Consider the following 15,749-nt stretch of genomic DNA (forward strand, 5'->3'; position numbering starts at 1 on the left):
TCCCAGCTGAGCCTTACTCCTGTAGTAGGAAGAGAAGAACGCACAGTTTTACCTGGAAACTGGAAAGCTTAAACTTTTCAGACCTGGCCAGTATTAAAAAATAAACAGACTTTCTATTATACAATACTGGACAGGTATAAAATACCTGTATCACTTTTATTTCCCTGTCCTCTGCTATAGACTCCTCTGAAAATCTTTAGTCTTTACCAGATCTATCTTACGACTCTTCCTTGCAAAACCAAGACCCCCACTCCTTGCAGTCTGTTCTTTCTGCAGCACAATAAATTGCTGTCTCAAATGCTTGGAAAAAAAATCTGAATGAAGTCCAAAGGAATATTCTGACTGCCAGTGGCTGTTCTTTCTGTCTTAACCTAGATCAGTTTGACATAAGCCATTTACTTCATGGTTAACCCTGGAAAAAATCCTTCAGGGAATATAAATTCATGCATTAATCCTGCTCACCAGTTTGGTTCCACGTAGGTTTGGATGAAGGAGGTACCGCATTGCAACCCCGACTCAAATCTACTGCTTTGAATGCTTTAACAAAACACCGTTCTGGAGCCCTTTGTGATCTTCACACAAATTCTTTATTGCAGAGGAGAAAAAGATACAACACTGTAAGTGCTGAGCATTACAATGAAACATAAAGCAGCATTAAAGTTGCTCCATGCTTAAAGCTGCCGTTTAAGCAGCTAATCTTGTTTCGGTTGAATGGCATGTTCATTACAGCAAATAAATCAGTAACGTGTAGGATTATTGAAGAGGAAAGACACATTAAACCAGTTTAGGGCATCATATTGATTTTTTTTTTTTTTAATGTCCAATTTAGCTTGGCGTTTTTCAACAGTCAGTTCTAATAAACACTTGTATAGCACAGATTAAGCAGGTGGGAATGCTGCCCAGAAAGAGTATTATGAATAACTTAAGGCACTGGTTTAATTGCAGCAATCCATGATACTTACTGTGCTGGCACCAGAGGGAAATTTTCAGTATTAAAAGTTAAAACTTCAACCAAGCTACCAGCAAGTGTCTATTATTATATATTTGAAAGAGCTTTCCAATATTTTCACCTCAGATGAGAGTAGGGGAAGATTTCAGATTTCATTTAACTGTTTAACTTATTTCCAGCACTACTACTTTTTTTTTTAACAATTAGCAGTTCATTCAATGCAACTTCACATCTCTGATTCCGCAAAACATTGCAGCAGCATCCCAGCCGTCCTGCCACCCAGTCGGCCCTATTCTGCGCAGTCCCGTTCACAAGGAAGATGCACAGAAGCAAAAAAAACCCCAAATCCAGCTCACACTTCAAGCAGTAGACTCGTTTCAAAGCTATACTTTACTATAGAGTATTCCCATATTGCTTCCCCATGGTGCCAGTTTCCTGGCACTATCCTTCCACAGGTCAGAGAAATTAGTAGGAACAACTTGATCCAACGTTGGAGGTGGCCCTGCTTGAACAGAGACTTGCACTAGGTGACCTCCTGGGTCTCAAAGTGGGACTGACAGGAGGACAAGAAACACAGCTCAGGTTTAGGTGAAAGCCAAGTGTTGCCCAGTGCCAAACAGCCTCGCCTTACCAATTTGTCTATGTCCATGTAGAGTGGAGATCCCTTGTAAAACACCAGTGACATTGGCAGTAAGGAAGTTCCTGACCCGCACACCTTACGCAGACACATCAAAGCAAGAACTCAGCAGGAGACAAGATTGGTGAAACACTAGAACATGTTTCCCAGAGAGGTGGTAGATGCCCCATCCCTGGAGACATTCCGGGCCAGGCTGGACGGGGCTCTGAGCAACCTGATCTAGTTGCAGATGTCCCTGCTCATTGCAGGGGGGGTGGACTAGATGATTTTTGAAGGCCCCTTCCAACTCAAACTATTCTAAGATTCTACAATTCTGAGTCGTTTTATCTGGGAAAAAAATCGCAGCTTTTTCTCTGTATAGGGCTGACAGTAACAAAAACCTATGAAGGTCCATCCTGGCCCACTGTGCCTCCAGAGCAGTGTGTGTGCTCGTGGGTGCTCCCACACCCTCACATTATCTAGCACAAATCAAAAGTGCCCCAGGCAGCTCCTCGGGCCTCAAAGCAGATGCTGGGGGAAACCAGTTTGGACCAGCACAAGTGTTGAAGCTGTGTGCCATAGCAGCAGACACTGGACAGACAGCTCCCTAAGCCCATACCCAGTCCTGCGTACAGATCACACCAGAACCCCTCCTGATGGCCAGCAGAGATGTGGGTATTTCTGTATTAAACTTCTGCACTTGGAAAAGGTTATCACGCAACTGGCTCTGGTCACCAATCACATCACCTCCTGTTTTCTTCCTTTACATATTATTTTTCCTTTGAGTTAGACCGGGGTCTCAAAGATAGCAAACCACATCTCAGCTCTCAGCGTAACACAGGGCTGCCGGTTGCACATAAATCACCCTGGCTGACTCCAGCAAGTAGCAACAGACACTGATGGCAATGCAGGGAGCGGTATTGCCTCACTGAAGTTGCAGAATTTATTGGCTTTGCTCTTCCGATGTGTAACTTTTTATGCTGGCAAAAATACAGAAGGTGCACTCTGCACAAACTTATTGAAAATCAGACTAAAAATCAGTCCCAGAAGGAAAATTCACAATAAAACATGAACAAAAATTGGTAAGCTACCCATATGTTCTGATTGGGAGTGCAGTGACTTTGCTGATCTCACAAGTTAATTCCAGAGAAACTCTAAATTCAGGTCATGAAAACTAATGTATAAATTAGCAGAAATGCAAGAAGATTCGATGGTACTTGATTAACTGGACAGAAAGCACCAGAAGCAAAACATTAGGAAACTGAAGCCATTTTGTGATTGCAGCAGGCATTTAAAAAAGATGGAAAAAAGCAACCATTACACAAAACCCAACTATTTTTTGTTTGTTTTAAAGAAAAAGTACCCTGTTAAGTGCTAAACAGGAGCCTTCGCTCAGTTTGAAATAGAACAAGAGCTTTGTAAAGAGCCTTTGAACCAGGATTACTTCAACAACATCCAGAGCATCACACGTTTCAAGCACCCTCCCAGAAGAAAGCAGTTGCTTTTGGATAACTCAGAAGCAAGTCCCTGTTGCCATCCCTCCCTGTGCAGGCAGCCCACCTGCATGTCCCATCACAAACCAGTGAGGGACCTCAGCTCAGCTGCTCTGTCTCTCTGCTACCAGCCCCCAATCTCATCTCCACCAAGGAGCCAGAGCCTCCCCTTCTCAGTTCAGCTGCAACCAAGGCCCCACTTGTACCCTCTTTTCTCAGGGTCTTTCATCCGTGAACTTTTGCAGCCTCTCTCTCCGAAACGCTTTGTTCCAAGTGCGCTTCCAGACCCCCATTTCCACCCTCAATTACTCTCTCAGCTTCTGCTCCACGCACTGGGTAAATTCCCTGCTCTTCCCGGTTGCCCTTCTCCTCTATTTAATCCCTTCCAGGTCCCTCTCCCAAGCACACAGGCAACCAGAACCTTTCCCACTTTTCCAGCTGAAGCTGCACCCCACGCACTGGCATCACAGCTTTCCCAGCCTTCCTGGAAGTCCCTCACAACTGATGCACCAAGATTTGAACTTGCCTTCGAGATCTTCACATCCCACCTCTAGTCCACCAGGCTCCTACCACGAGGCGAGACAGCTGTCTCCCTCCATGGTGAAGCACTGCACTGTCATTTTTAAAGAAATCTTCCAGCTCAAAAGCAATCCAACACCGTGCTGGCTGGAGTGGCAGCAAAAATCCTCCCCAGAAAGACAGCAAGTTGTCCCCACCAGCCTTACTCACTGCACCCATCCAAGCAACTCTCGTCACAACTAAGTGGAGCCTTTCCCCACGCTTCAGCAGGCTCTGACTGTGCTCAAACTCCACCCGCTCTCAGCAGTTGCCCTTCATTTGTTCTGTAATTCAGTGCAGCTTCGAAAAAATCTTTCTGATGCTGTTTACCTGCAAATAGCATAATGAGGAATAATAAGCAGGTGCTTCTGAACACAAACCCAGAACAGCAGGAGTAAAAAACTACTATAAATGAAGCAATTAAGTAACCACACTGTTTGCTGTTTATTGGCAATCTTTATTAGAGCTGACTTTCTGTGTTTAGAGGTTTCCTAGTAAGTATAAACATGAATCAAAGTGCTACCCCACAGTAAGAAAACTTTATTTGCACAAAAAGATACAAACAAATAGCATTTCAAAGTTCATCCCATTTAGTAAATATAATACCAAAAAAGCAAAAAGTAAACCAAGAAGATAGATTAGCAGCAAAAAGAATTCTAGTTCTCCTTCAGTACAATCTGTGTGCTTGTACATTTCTCTAGGAAATAGAGTATACAGAGAATTCAATCAATTTATATACGAAATATCCTACCAAAAATATAATACTGTGTAAAGAAAGTTAGTTGTACAAAGTTTGGGGGAAAAGAAAAAAAAAAGGACAAAACAGTAGAAGTAATAGTAAAAATCTCAAGCGTAAACTTTACCGCTGCTTTAAAATAAAAACCAACAAAAGTCACATGAGTATTTCCGTTTGGCTTAGCAGTCGGGAAAATAAGAAAAGCTGATTTTTTTTTTTTTCTTAAAGTGCTTAACCACCATATCCAAAAGTAATGACTTTCAGACCTACTTAACATGAATGTGCTCAAAAAGCCACTGCTTACAGTATAAAAGCTGTCATTCTGAAATGCTGCGCATACAAACTGGCTTTATCTGCACGAATGAAAGATTGCTTTGAACAGCTCTCAATCATATGATGTCCCAAATCAATGTAATGCTATTAGAGCAGGCAGCTGAATAAGTCCCAGAAAGTTGAAGTTTAAGAATAATAGATATAAAAAATATATTTTTTTAAAAAAGGCAGCATGCCTCTCCCAGCCACAAGAAGGTAACTTTAAGAAATAAGCAAGAGAAACACAGCTTTATGTTGTTGTTGTAAACTACCTAGAACAATCTGACTGTTGACCTAGTAATTCACATGTTTAACAGAGGGAGATAAATACTTCTTACCGATAAAATACAAGGCAATCACATGGGTGAGACCAATCACTAACACAGTATTTTACTGAATATTAAACGTACTGTCAACTTGTCTTTAAAACCAGTGTGTCTTAACTAAAAAAAAAAAAAAGCCCACCCCAAATAAAACAAGAAAATCAATAACTTGAAGAGCTTTAGGACTGTTTTGTTACATCGTTATACATTTATTTGAGCCTTAGTGCAAAGGAAATATTCAACATTCTAGGCTCCAAAGCAAGGCAAATACATAACACTATTTCACAGGGGTTTTTGACAGATATCAGACACACAGATCCCAAAATAATTTTAATTTTTTAGCTGTAATGGCCATTCATTTTCATCTCAAAGTTAGAGAACACATTTAAAAATGGGTGCAAAGACTCCGGCATTCATTAACCCCAACTACAGCTATAAATCGTTTCAGCCCCACCACTCTCCCATATCAGGACTATCATAACCAAACTGAACCATCGCTATTGCTGCAGCTGGTGAATCGTGCTCGCAGCCCGTCATTAGCATTACCCATACCCGCAGTTATTGCACTAATTTCTCTGTCAGCTTTGGAATCCTGTAAGCTTGAATTTGTTCACATTCATCTATTTCACAGGCCTAATTTTTTTTTTAAACTGTTTCTTGAAAGTCATCAATTCCCAACGCAGTATCTTCATTGTCCTTCAGGACAGTTTTTGAGTTAGAGAACCCTCTGGTTCATTTACTGCTAAAATACTTATTATCTAGAAAAGGTAACTTTTCCCCTACAAAGTTCCTGTAAACACCTCTGTATTAAGCCACAGCAAGCTCTAGACCAGGTAATTCAGCATCTCCAGTGACTTGACTTTACCCTACTTATCCTCTAAAAAAACAACCAACAAAACAAAACACCTTTATAATTAAAAAGGAAATAACACCATAAACAAACAGTGAAGCATTCAGTTACCCAAGGAGACATCTAAAATAAGCCTCTGAAAACATAACGTTAGAAAAGCAATTATTTTAGTGGTTAAAGTGTGCAAATGACTAAATACGCCACCTCTTTCAGAGATAACTGAATACTGGAGTCATCAATGATTACTATCCAAGCCTAGCACTGGCAGTTCTGTTGCTTTGGTTGCTGGCTTTGGACATTATATATTACCGCTTTCTCTGCATATTTCATGCCCTTTTTTTTTTTTTTTAACAGATACCAGCAGCATGACTTTAGAGTGGTATAGGAAAGATGAGAACTTTTTCTTTATTAAAGGTTTCCTGTCCATCCCAAGTCTGGCAAGACTGAGTATTATGTGGAATTAGACATAATGTTTCAAGCAGGAACATCAAATACTATTTCAGGTTTTGTCTGTCTATGAAAAATCTCCTCAAAAAGATTCAGACTTTCAGGTTTCTGTGAAACAAATACAATAAATATGGAAAAATACCATGCAAAGAAAGTGTAGCTATTCTATTGACGAGAAGTACAAAAGCTGAGAAACACAAAAAACACCGGCTTCAGCCCGAGACTGAAAAAAGCACATATTTTTCGAAACCAGAGTCCATACAGTGTCACCCAGCCCTGCCTTGTCATGTTTGTTAATATCCTCACTTAGAAGTCAGACAGCATTTTGTTTAACTTGTGTTGCTCTGTATCATTACACTAAACCGTAATTAACTCCTCTTTTGTGCCGGCCTCATTCCAACACAATTGTACCCACTGTATACCAGCAGCAGTTCTCAGGTTTTGTTTTGCAGCTCAGCTGTATTTTTCTTGGATGTTCACAAGACTGGCATTTGACTGGATGCGCTTGGCTAGAAAGGGAAAAATTATATGAAAATTAAACACAAAGAATTCCACAAAACTAGTCTCTCCGCTCCCTCTATTTATCCGACACAGACTTGCAAACAGCTTTCTGTTCACGTCCAGAAACTTTAATGAAAAGATAAGGCTGAAGCTCTTTACCACCCTTCTTCGGGGGACAGCAGCAGACTAATAGTCGCTATTAGCACCGTCAGCACAGCTGCAGGCAGAGCTGGCTGGGCCCCCGCTCCCACCAAAGCCAAGTGAGTCCCTGGCACCACCCGATTCCAACAGCGAAACACCAGCACCACCACTTACGCAAAATGAGTATCCGTTTCTTCTGCTTCGAGTGAAGGAAGCTACTGAGATAGAAAACAACAGGTAGGAAGAGAATAAAGGATGAAACCGCAATCACAGGGACCGTATCACTGCAGGGAACAGAGCAGTTGAAAGTCCTGCTCCAAAGCTTCCGAGTGATGTTCATCTAAAAGGAAAACAGAAGCAAGCTGTGAAAACACGCACTGTTTTGCTGTGCAGTATGGCAAACACTTAGGCCTCAAGACATTCAAGTGTTCAAATACAACCTCAGAAAACAACACTTCACAGATCTCTCCCCAAAAGCAAGCAAATCCCTGGAAACGTAGAAACAGACAATTTGAACGGAGCCAAGATTTCACATTAAAACTTTCACAAGTTTCAAAACCAGACTGCACTCAAATACACTGCACACACAGCCACATGTCTGTTTCCCAGAGAACTCACTGCCAGCCTGCGGGGACAGGGCTAATCCCACACTTTTGACAGCGCTCCTTTTGCCCAGACACTTAAAACCCCACAATGTAACAAAGCTCTTCCCAAACATATGTTGCCAATGCTGAGGACCCTAGAAACAGCTGCTGTAATAAGGAATCAATTATTACACTGGCTAGAACAATAGCAGTAAAGCTTCACATTAAAAGCCAGAAGATTAAGAGGTTTGTGGTTTTTTTCTTAAATCCACCCCCTTCGCAGCAACAAGAAATTAAAGTGCAGCTACTTAAACCAGAACATGCTTGGGTGATCAGGAACTTGGGTCACACTCCTGCTGCACTGCCTGAGGACAGGACCCAGCCAGACAGCCCCACCAAGCTGCCTTCCCCCCACGGGACATCAGCCTGCCAAAGGCGCTGCTGCTCCCGCTGTCCCACATCAAAAGGGAAAAGGCAATCCCTAGCAAGACAAGCGCAAATAGTTCAGATTAATAAAGACTTCCATGACAAGCTCTCCCCGCCAAGTATTAATAAATACTTACTGCATCTTCCACGTCGATGCACAAGTGCGTGGAATGCCCAGACTCACCACCTTGCCTGTTCATCCTTTGCAAGTGGTTATACAGGTCATTCAACATTGTGTAGGTTTTATTGCAGTTTTTACACACTTCTGTGTAGTTATTTAGTGACAGATAGATGGTTTGTCCCTAGGGTTATAAAACAGCATTAATACAGATTTTAACACATTATAAAGAAAAAAAAAAAAACACAACTTAAAAACTAGAGACAAGCTTGAAACCGAATCCAGATTTCTAGCATCCTGGATTGAGTAGAGGCCCAGACAGACAAAACACAAGAGCATGCAGGAGGAAAAGGGAACAACTCTAATTCATTAGGGACAGGATCCACTTCCTGCAGATTATGCATCTCAAACTGCTCCTTGAACTAGCAGTTGTTTTTTGGGTTTGTTTGTTGTTGGGTTTGGTTGTTTTCTGGGTTTGTGGGTTTTCTTTGTTTTGGTGGGTTTTTTGGGGGGGAGAGGGGTTGTTTTTGCTAGGGTTTGCTGGGTTTTTTTTTCTTCTTTTTTACCATGTATTTTTAAAGTACCAATTCCCAGAAGGTTCCTTAATACTGTGTTTTGTTTCTCATTTGCCCATACCTAATAAATAACTGTTGTTGCTGCTGAGGTGTACTGACAGGGATAGACTCTGCCATAGTACGTAATTATTTTCATCTGTGGCCTTCACCATCCTGAATGAAACACAACACACCTGAAAACAATAGTACAATCTCTAAAGATATTCCAACCCAGTAATGCTTATATCAGCTACCCACTGACCACTGGGTTAAGTTCTAGTGCCGACACTTGAGCTGATCAATAGGCCAGTCCACACTGCTCCTGGCCAAGGCCTATAAAGGCACATTTCCCAGACATCATTAATAATAAAGCAAGCAGACGGCTTCCTCAGAGATTGTCTCATACCTATCATTTCCTATTTTTGCCACTGAATGATCCCGGAACGTGGCCCGTTTCCATTGAAATGGAATACGCGCTGTTTCTTAGGCTATTTAGGGCGTTTTCTTTGGGGACAATTACCACATTTATTTCACAAAGTGAATTATATTGCCTTTGCAATATGGACAAACTTTATCTACCCATAACTTTATTAGCCAAAAGAATTGTTACAATGATTTAAGGTACTGGTCTTTCTGAACTAGTCTATATTATCAAAAGGCTATTTGAAGATTGAATTATTATGTCAGAAGACAACAGTTCTCCAAGGAGGTAGAAAAAGAGACTTGCAGCATGCAGACATGATGTTTCTTACTATATAATTACCAACTATTGTGAATTCAGAAATTCGTATGTGAAGTAGCATTGCAGTTACGTACAAAATTAAGTCAAGGTAAATATCAATTAGAATTAATTTTAGCCTTCAATCTGTAAACATCTGCATTTTACAGATCATTGCTTTATCTTCCTAAAATTCACAAACTCACCAGCAGTTTATTCAGCACAAATAAGATTTTGCTAGCAATTAGAGGATTTAGTGCTTCTCTCAAATACACAGCACAAATACCTGAAGGTTATGTTCAAAACATGTCAGAGATTTATTGAATAAATCCAGGAATTCTACAGTAGAATTCGACAATCCCTCACTGCTGTTCTTTAAACAATCTGTCAAAGAAAAAGAAAAACATCAGGATATTCTAACTTCTAACATTTCCACAGCTGACAAGCCCCAGACACTCCACTCTTGCAAAAAGAGCTCTCGACTGTAAAAGATGGGTCTGCTCAACACTGTGGTTCCCTTATCTGCCTGCCAGTTATGTCTCAGACCCGCTGACCTAACTCTTCATCGAAAACATATTTCAGAATTAATTGGCCTTGATTAAGTGAAAGACGAAGACTATCATCAAGAGCTTTCTGAAGAGGGGGTCTGAATTATCTTTGGACTTTAAGATAAAACAAGACATTACTTTTATTTTCTACCCTGCAAGTTTGGCTTTGCCCAGCAACAGTAACAGCCATTATGTGAACACAGAAGCAGCGGAGACGAAACAGCATCCAGGAAACAGCTAGACCATGAACGCAACAGCAGAATCAGAGTGTAGGTTATTCTTGTTTAAGAAAAGAGCTGACCATTTCACCAGCTTTGAGGTTAGCTCTGGGGCCTTCCCCCCTCACCACAGGCTCAACCCTATCATGTTACTGCTTCCACCCATCCCACCCCACTTCAGGTGCTCTAACCAGACAGACTCGAAAAAAACCAAACAAACAGTGGTTTGGAAATTTAGATGTTCAGCAACAGCACTGTGAGAGCAAGCCAACATCCTAGAAAATTCTCCCAAAAGAAGGAAGTGCCATCAGTGCTGAGGGCAAGCATTATGCAGCTGGGCATCGGGCAGGCAGCACATACGTCACAAGCTCAGCACAGCAGGACAGCACAGACCACAGAGCTCCTCCTGTGCTCTCTCTCCAGTCTTCGCACAGCCCAGGCTCACAAACAAAAACAAACTCTTCTGGGCTTTCGAGGGATTCTGCAGCCAACCCAGCAACTTTAACACTCAACTCCACAGTGCTATTCCCCGTTTTCTAGTGCACCTCTAGTGCAGGGTCCCACTTCCTACACCAGGGGAATGGCAAAAAGCCTCAGTTTAGCTGTAAGTGTGGCACAGCACCAACAGCGTGGGGACAGTGAGGTACAGGGGTAGACTTGGACAGCCTCCATCCATAAAATGAAATCAAAAGCCCAGCTGTGGAGGCAGATACTGTTCAATGTGTAAGCATCCCAGAGTTACTGACTTTATTAACAAACAAGGAAAAGTTTCTTAGGTAAGTTTTTAAAAAAAACAGGAAGACTGAGAAAAACAGAAGAAACCACAATGAAGCTAAGGAAAGTCTCCAGCAAGATCTGTAAAGCACAAAGAAAACTAGCAAGACTACCTTTTGAAAGAATAGCCTAAAAGTAAATATTTATGTGACAACTAAGTTTTTCAATAGACTCGTGCCCTCAGATTTTGGCAGTATACCGTACAGAGTAAAAAGCTCTGGTACCCTTCATTGCAGTGGCTCTAGTTTAGGATCGTCATGTTATTTACTGACTGTATTCAAACAAATATGTACAATTCTGACCTGTGCAAATTTTGGGGGCTAAGTCATAACAGTAGCATAACACAGAACAAATCACATACTTGCACAGTTGGCTGCCTCCCAGGTTTCATTAAAAAACTCTGAAAGGGTCACAACTAGCTGCAGCCTGTCTGAGGTCAAGATGCTTTTGGCACAGTTGTGGCTCTCAGAAGAATTCTAGAAGGAAAAGGAAACAACAACAACAAACAAAAGCAATTAAATGTTAAAAATACAAAGGGAAAATTTTGAAATGTATTTTAGGCACACACAGCTAAACAACCACAATGCATTACATTGATATTTCTAGAATAGGCAGAGCAGAACTGACGGAACAATAAAAATCTTTTGATCCCCCATTTCACAGTATGAGCAACACAGCACATGGTCTTTGAAGACCTACTAGGACTGCATGGAAGCCAGTCAAAAATATGTGACTGCAAAAAAAAGAAGAAAAGGAAGCAGAGAGACAGGGCCTCATCTGGCAGGTAGCTGATACTCATCCATTTCTGGGCTGCTGCTCCAGGAGCCAGCTCAAGGCACGTGCAGCCAGACAGAAGGATGGGGTCGTTCTCATTGGGCTGAAGGGATATTTGAAGAAGCTGAACCAACAGACTGGTCTCAAAGCAAAACAAGCTCAAACAACAGAAAGCAACCTCCAAAACCACTGTACCGATGTACTGTATCAGCAGCAAACTTCCTCCCAGTGCAGCGATACTAGAAGCACAGCCCTCTGTGAAGCAGCACCTGCTCCCCCAAGCCTATGGCCAGGCTCTGGCCCCCCCGAGGCAGGTTGCAAGCTCATCTGCCTCGGCCACCCAGCGCAACCCATCCCCAAAGCCGGGACCCACACAATTCTTCCAGCTACTTATTCTCTGGACCAAGCTCATTAAAAAAAAAAAAATGTAGAGCAATTATAAAAGCAGTTTCAGAACTAACAGGAAGCATCCCTATCAGAACTCAGAACCATGTTTTTCTCCTTCAAAGCTTCATTTTCTCCACAACCTTCAGTCATCCGACTTTTACGCTCTAACTCCTGGTTTCTGGCTGCTAAATTGACTCCAGCACCCCTCAAAATTGCTAAAGCTACCAAAAGCCTTTTTGATGTGACATGGGACATAAAAGAAAACCTCTTTAACAAGAAACATGTTGCTTACAAAGCTTTATGAGAGGCCCAGTTTCTGCCCCTCTTTGTTAAAACACATTTACTTTTTAAATAAGAAGCTTCCCTTGGAGACGCAACTGCAGAAGTCGAATGTTGCCACATCTGCTAACTCCTACATTCACCCGCTTTTGTATCTACTAAATTACAATCAGATATGCAAGGAAGTTGCTTATGCAGGAAATTCTCTGGTTGCTTCATGAAGGCCTTTAGCTGTGAAACTTCCTCACCAGCTGGACTCATAAGTGGGGAAAAAGCACTTTAAATCCAAAACTGAATCAAGTAGACCTATACAATTCTTTGAAAATGTTTGCCTAATTTATTCTTTAATTATCCTAGTGAGGAGGATTATACACCTCAGAGAAGTCCAAAACTTAACTTGGCTGCTGCTTTCACGTTGCATTGTTAACTATTGTAGGATGGCAAAGATAACCATCAGATACCTGATCACTTGTGATCATGGACTGAGGTGGCAAGAGGTCACCTCCTTTATTTATTTGGTTAGTTAATCCACGCACAGAAGAAAAGCCAAACACTCTCTAATACAGATGTGTCTTCCAGACCACATAGTGGACCAGTCCTCCCAGGCTGCCAGTACTCAAGCAGAGCAGCTGCAATGAGTTCATACATATTCTAAGTACTAGGACATGTTTCGCAACCTAATCCTAGCCAAAACATCATCCTGAAAGCATCCAGGAGAATTACATACTCAATTTCTCACTTTCACATTATCTGGTCACTAGTACGGAACAGATTCAGTATGAGAAACAAATAAACAGACTACAGGTTTGCAAATTAAAACAAGAGACCACTGGCTAGATATGTGCCCTGGAGAGGACAATTATCAAATGAAAGTCCATATGCTTTTCCAATACAAGCACGAGGGTGGTGAGGGGAAACAGGGGGACAACACATCAAAACTAGAAAGTGACGGTTCTTCACACAACAGGTTGCTGTGAAATGGCTTGCAGCAGGATACTGATGCATCAGAAGTTTACCCGGGTTTAAACAGCAACCAATTTTTCCTTGTCAAGGGCAATTCTAAATGCAGCTTCAGAAATCTCTAGACTGGAAGCACAATCCAGGGGACACATTGCTATAAATTTGCTGGCTGCTTGTACTCTTACCAGGGCACCCACTTCCAGCCACCATCGCATAACAAAGGTCCTTTGGTCTGATCCACTATTGTCATCCTCGCATCATCCCAGGGACTAACTTTTACAAATGGATAAAGATAATGGATAAGAAAACGTGAAACTAGTCATGAACCACCTCCAGCACTAAGAAAGGTTAAAACAAACATACAAACCAACCAACATATATGATCAAGAGTCTGAAGGATGTAAAGAGAAGACCCAGCTTAGGTCAAGATTTCCCAGGGGGGAGGTCCACAGACTCCAGCCAGCACTCAGGACTTCTAGTTTGCTGCCACACTCCTACCAACTTTGGAGCCAAGAACACTGTGACATGGCTCCCAACAGACGATGCGCATCACTCGCCACAGCTTCAGAGACCATCAATTTTCCACGAAGCACTGGGCAACTAAGCTCTGGCAGCATTCCTCATTAGTGCTTTAGCCATTGCTTCATCAGCAAGAACAACTCGAGTTTTTCCACTTGCACAGAGGAGCAAAGCTTTTTTCTGCTGGTGGAGCTACTTGCCCGTAACCATGCCAGGAGCGGCCAGCACAGACCACACCACCGGGCAGCAGAAGGCCACCATTGCTGCCTCCCAAACACCTCCAGCCCCCATTAAAACGCCTTACCCGCCACGGTGGGGCTGACAGCGTGGGAACAGACCAGGAGATCCGCGCACCACACCAGTGTCACGGGTCTCACCAACACACGCACAGAGCTGGGCCAGACTCCCCCTGTCACGCCGCGGGGCAGGGGAGGGCGAAGCAGCGGTGCCCGGGGGCGAGACCCGCCTGCCTTCCCGAGGAACCGGCACCACTGGCGCAGGGCCCGGCGCTGGTACAGAACTTACGTGGCTGGCGGCCCTAAGGGAACAGCCCAGGCCCCCCCAACCCGCCACCGCTGCGGGGAGAGCCCCGGCCCCGGGCAGCCTCGCACCCCACTTCGCCCGCCCGCCCCCGGCCCTGCGGACGCACCCCGACGGCGCGGGCGATGTCGCCGTACTGCCCGAGGAGGCGGCGGTAGTGGCGGTGGCAGGCCTGGCAGAGCCGCACCGGGCGGGCGTGGCTGCCCAGGCAGTCCGTCAGCGCCGCGCTGCCCTCCGCGAAGGCGGCGAGGAGGCGGCGGCACTCGGGCTCCAGCTCGGGCAGGTCGCCGGGCAGCCCCGCGCCCCACAGCTCCGCCGCCAGCCCCTCCGCCTCGCCCAGCGCCTCCAGCGCCAGGGGCCGGCGCGTCTCCCCGGCGGCGGCGGCGGGGCCGAGAGCGAGCGCCAGGGCAGGCAGCAGCGGCAACAGGCACCGCAGCGGCGCCATGGCGGCCGCGCCGAGGAACCGGAAGTGCCGCGCCGGCAAACAGCCCGCCTCCGCCGCGGGATGCCGCCGCTCATTGGCAGCGGCAGGGAAGGGGGCGGGGAAATGGGCGGGGCCAAGGTGGGCGGCCCCGAGGGCGGGCGGGCCGGGGAGGAGAAGGGCGGGAGGGGTCGGCTGTCCCTGGGGCGCGGCTGTGGGATGTCCCCAGGCCCGGGGGTGGCACTCGCGAGGGTGCACCTGACGCGAGGCGCGTTGTGCTCCATGGGCAGCGCGGTTTCTGTGCCGTGTATTTCAACCGTCTCCGTCCGAAAAGGGGATTTAACAGCGTCTGTCACGTGGGAAGTGGCTTTGAAATGTGCTGAAAATACAGCAACAACTAGGGAAAAAACCCCCAAAACAGAGTTGATGAGAGAGGAATAAACTGCATCTTCACAGAATCACAGAATCACAGAATGTTAGGGATTGGAAGGGACCTCGAAAGATCATCTAGTCCAATCCGCCTGCCAGGGCAGGAACACCCAGATGAGGTTACACAGAAAGGCGTCCAGGCGGGTTTGAATGTCTCCAGAGAAGGAGACTCCACAACCCCCCTGGGCAGCCTGTTCCAGTGTTCCGTCACCCTCACTGAGAAGAAGTTTCTTCTCACATTTAAGTGGAACCTCCTGTGTTCCAGCTTGAACCCATTACCCCTTGTCTTACTGTTGGTTGTCACCGAGAAGAGCCTGGCTCCATCCTCGTGACCCTCACCCTTTACATATTTATAAACATTAATGAGGTCACCCCTCAGTCTCCTCTTTTCCAAGCTAAAGAGCCCCAGCTCCCTCAGCCTTTCCTCATAAGGGAGATGCTCCACTCCCTTAATCATCTTTGTGGCCCTATCTTTCTGCAGACAAAGTGTTTCCCATGTTTTATCTCAAGCTGGACACCTTTGTAGGTACCTGGCCCCAAACTTTCCTGTGGACACTTCCAGGTAAAACTACAG

General features: G+C 44.5%; 1 protein-coding gene across 1 annotated transcript; it reads right to left on the reverse strand.

Moving 5' to 3' along the window:
- Positions 1-4,036: 4,036 nt before the first annotated feature.
- On the reverse strand, positions 4,037-14,770 carry OSTM1 (osteoclastogenesis associated transmembrane protein 1). The gene is made up of 6 exons (XM_065631656.1): positions 14,435-14,770; positions 11,228-11,342; positions 9,613-9,710; positions 8,074-8,238; positions 7,101-7,266; positions 4,037-6,793 (listed from the first exon to the last, which is right to left on the reverse strand). Exons 1-6 carry the CDS (start codon positions 14,768-14,770, stop codon positions 6,738-6,740), a joined length of 936 nt encoding a protein of 311 aa, XP_065487728.1. The 3' UTR covers positions 4,037-6,737.
- Between the last annotated feature and the right edge of the window lie 979 nt (positions 14,771-15,749).

The sequence above is a fragment of the Caloenas nicobarica genome, chromosome 3, assembly GCF_036013445.1.
Source record: "Caloenas nicobarica isolate bCalNic1 chromosome 3, bCalNic1.hap1, whole genome shotgun sequence".
In the NCBI taxonomy this organism is placed as follows: domain Eukaryota; kingdom Metazoa; phylum Chordata; class Aves; order Columbiformes; family Columbidae; genus Caloenas; species Caloenas nicobarica.

Excerpts from the sequence above, each read along its gene's own strand:
- OSTM1 (XM_065631656.1), bottom strand. The coding sequence starts at position 14,770 with ATGGCGCCGCTGCGGTGCCTGTTGCCGCTGCTGCCTGCCCTGGCGCTC. Across the intron at positions 8,239-9,612 it reads GTTTTGAACATAACCTTCAG|GGACAAACCATCTATCTGTC; the intron begins GTATTTGTGCTG and ends TTATAACCCTAG. Across the intron at positions 7,267-8,073 it reads GCATCGACGTGGAAGATGCA|ATGAACATCACTCGGAAGCT; the intron begins GTAAGTATTTAT and ends TTTTCCTTTTAG.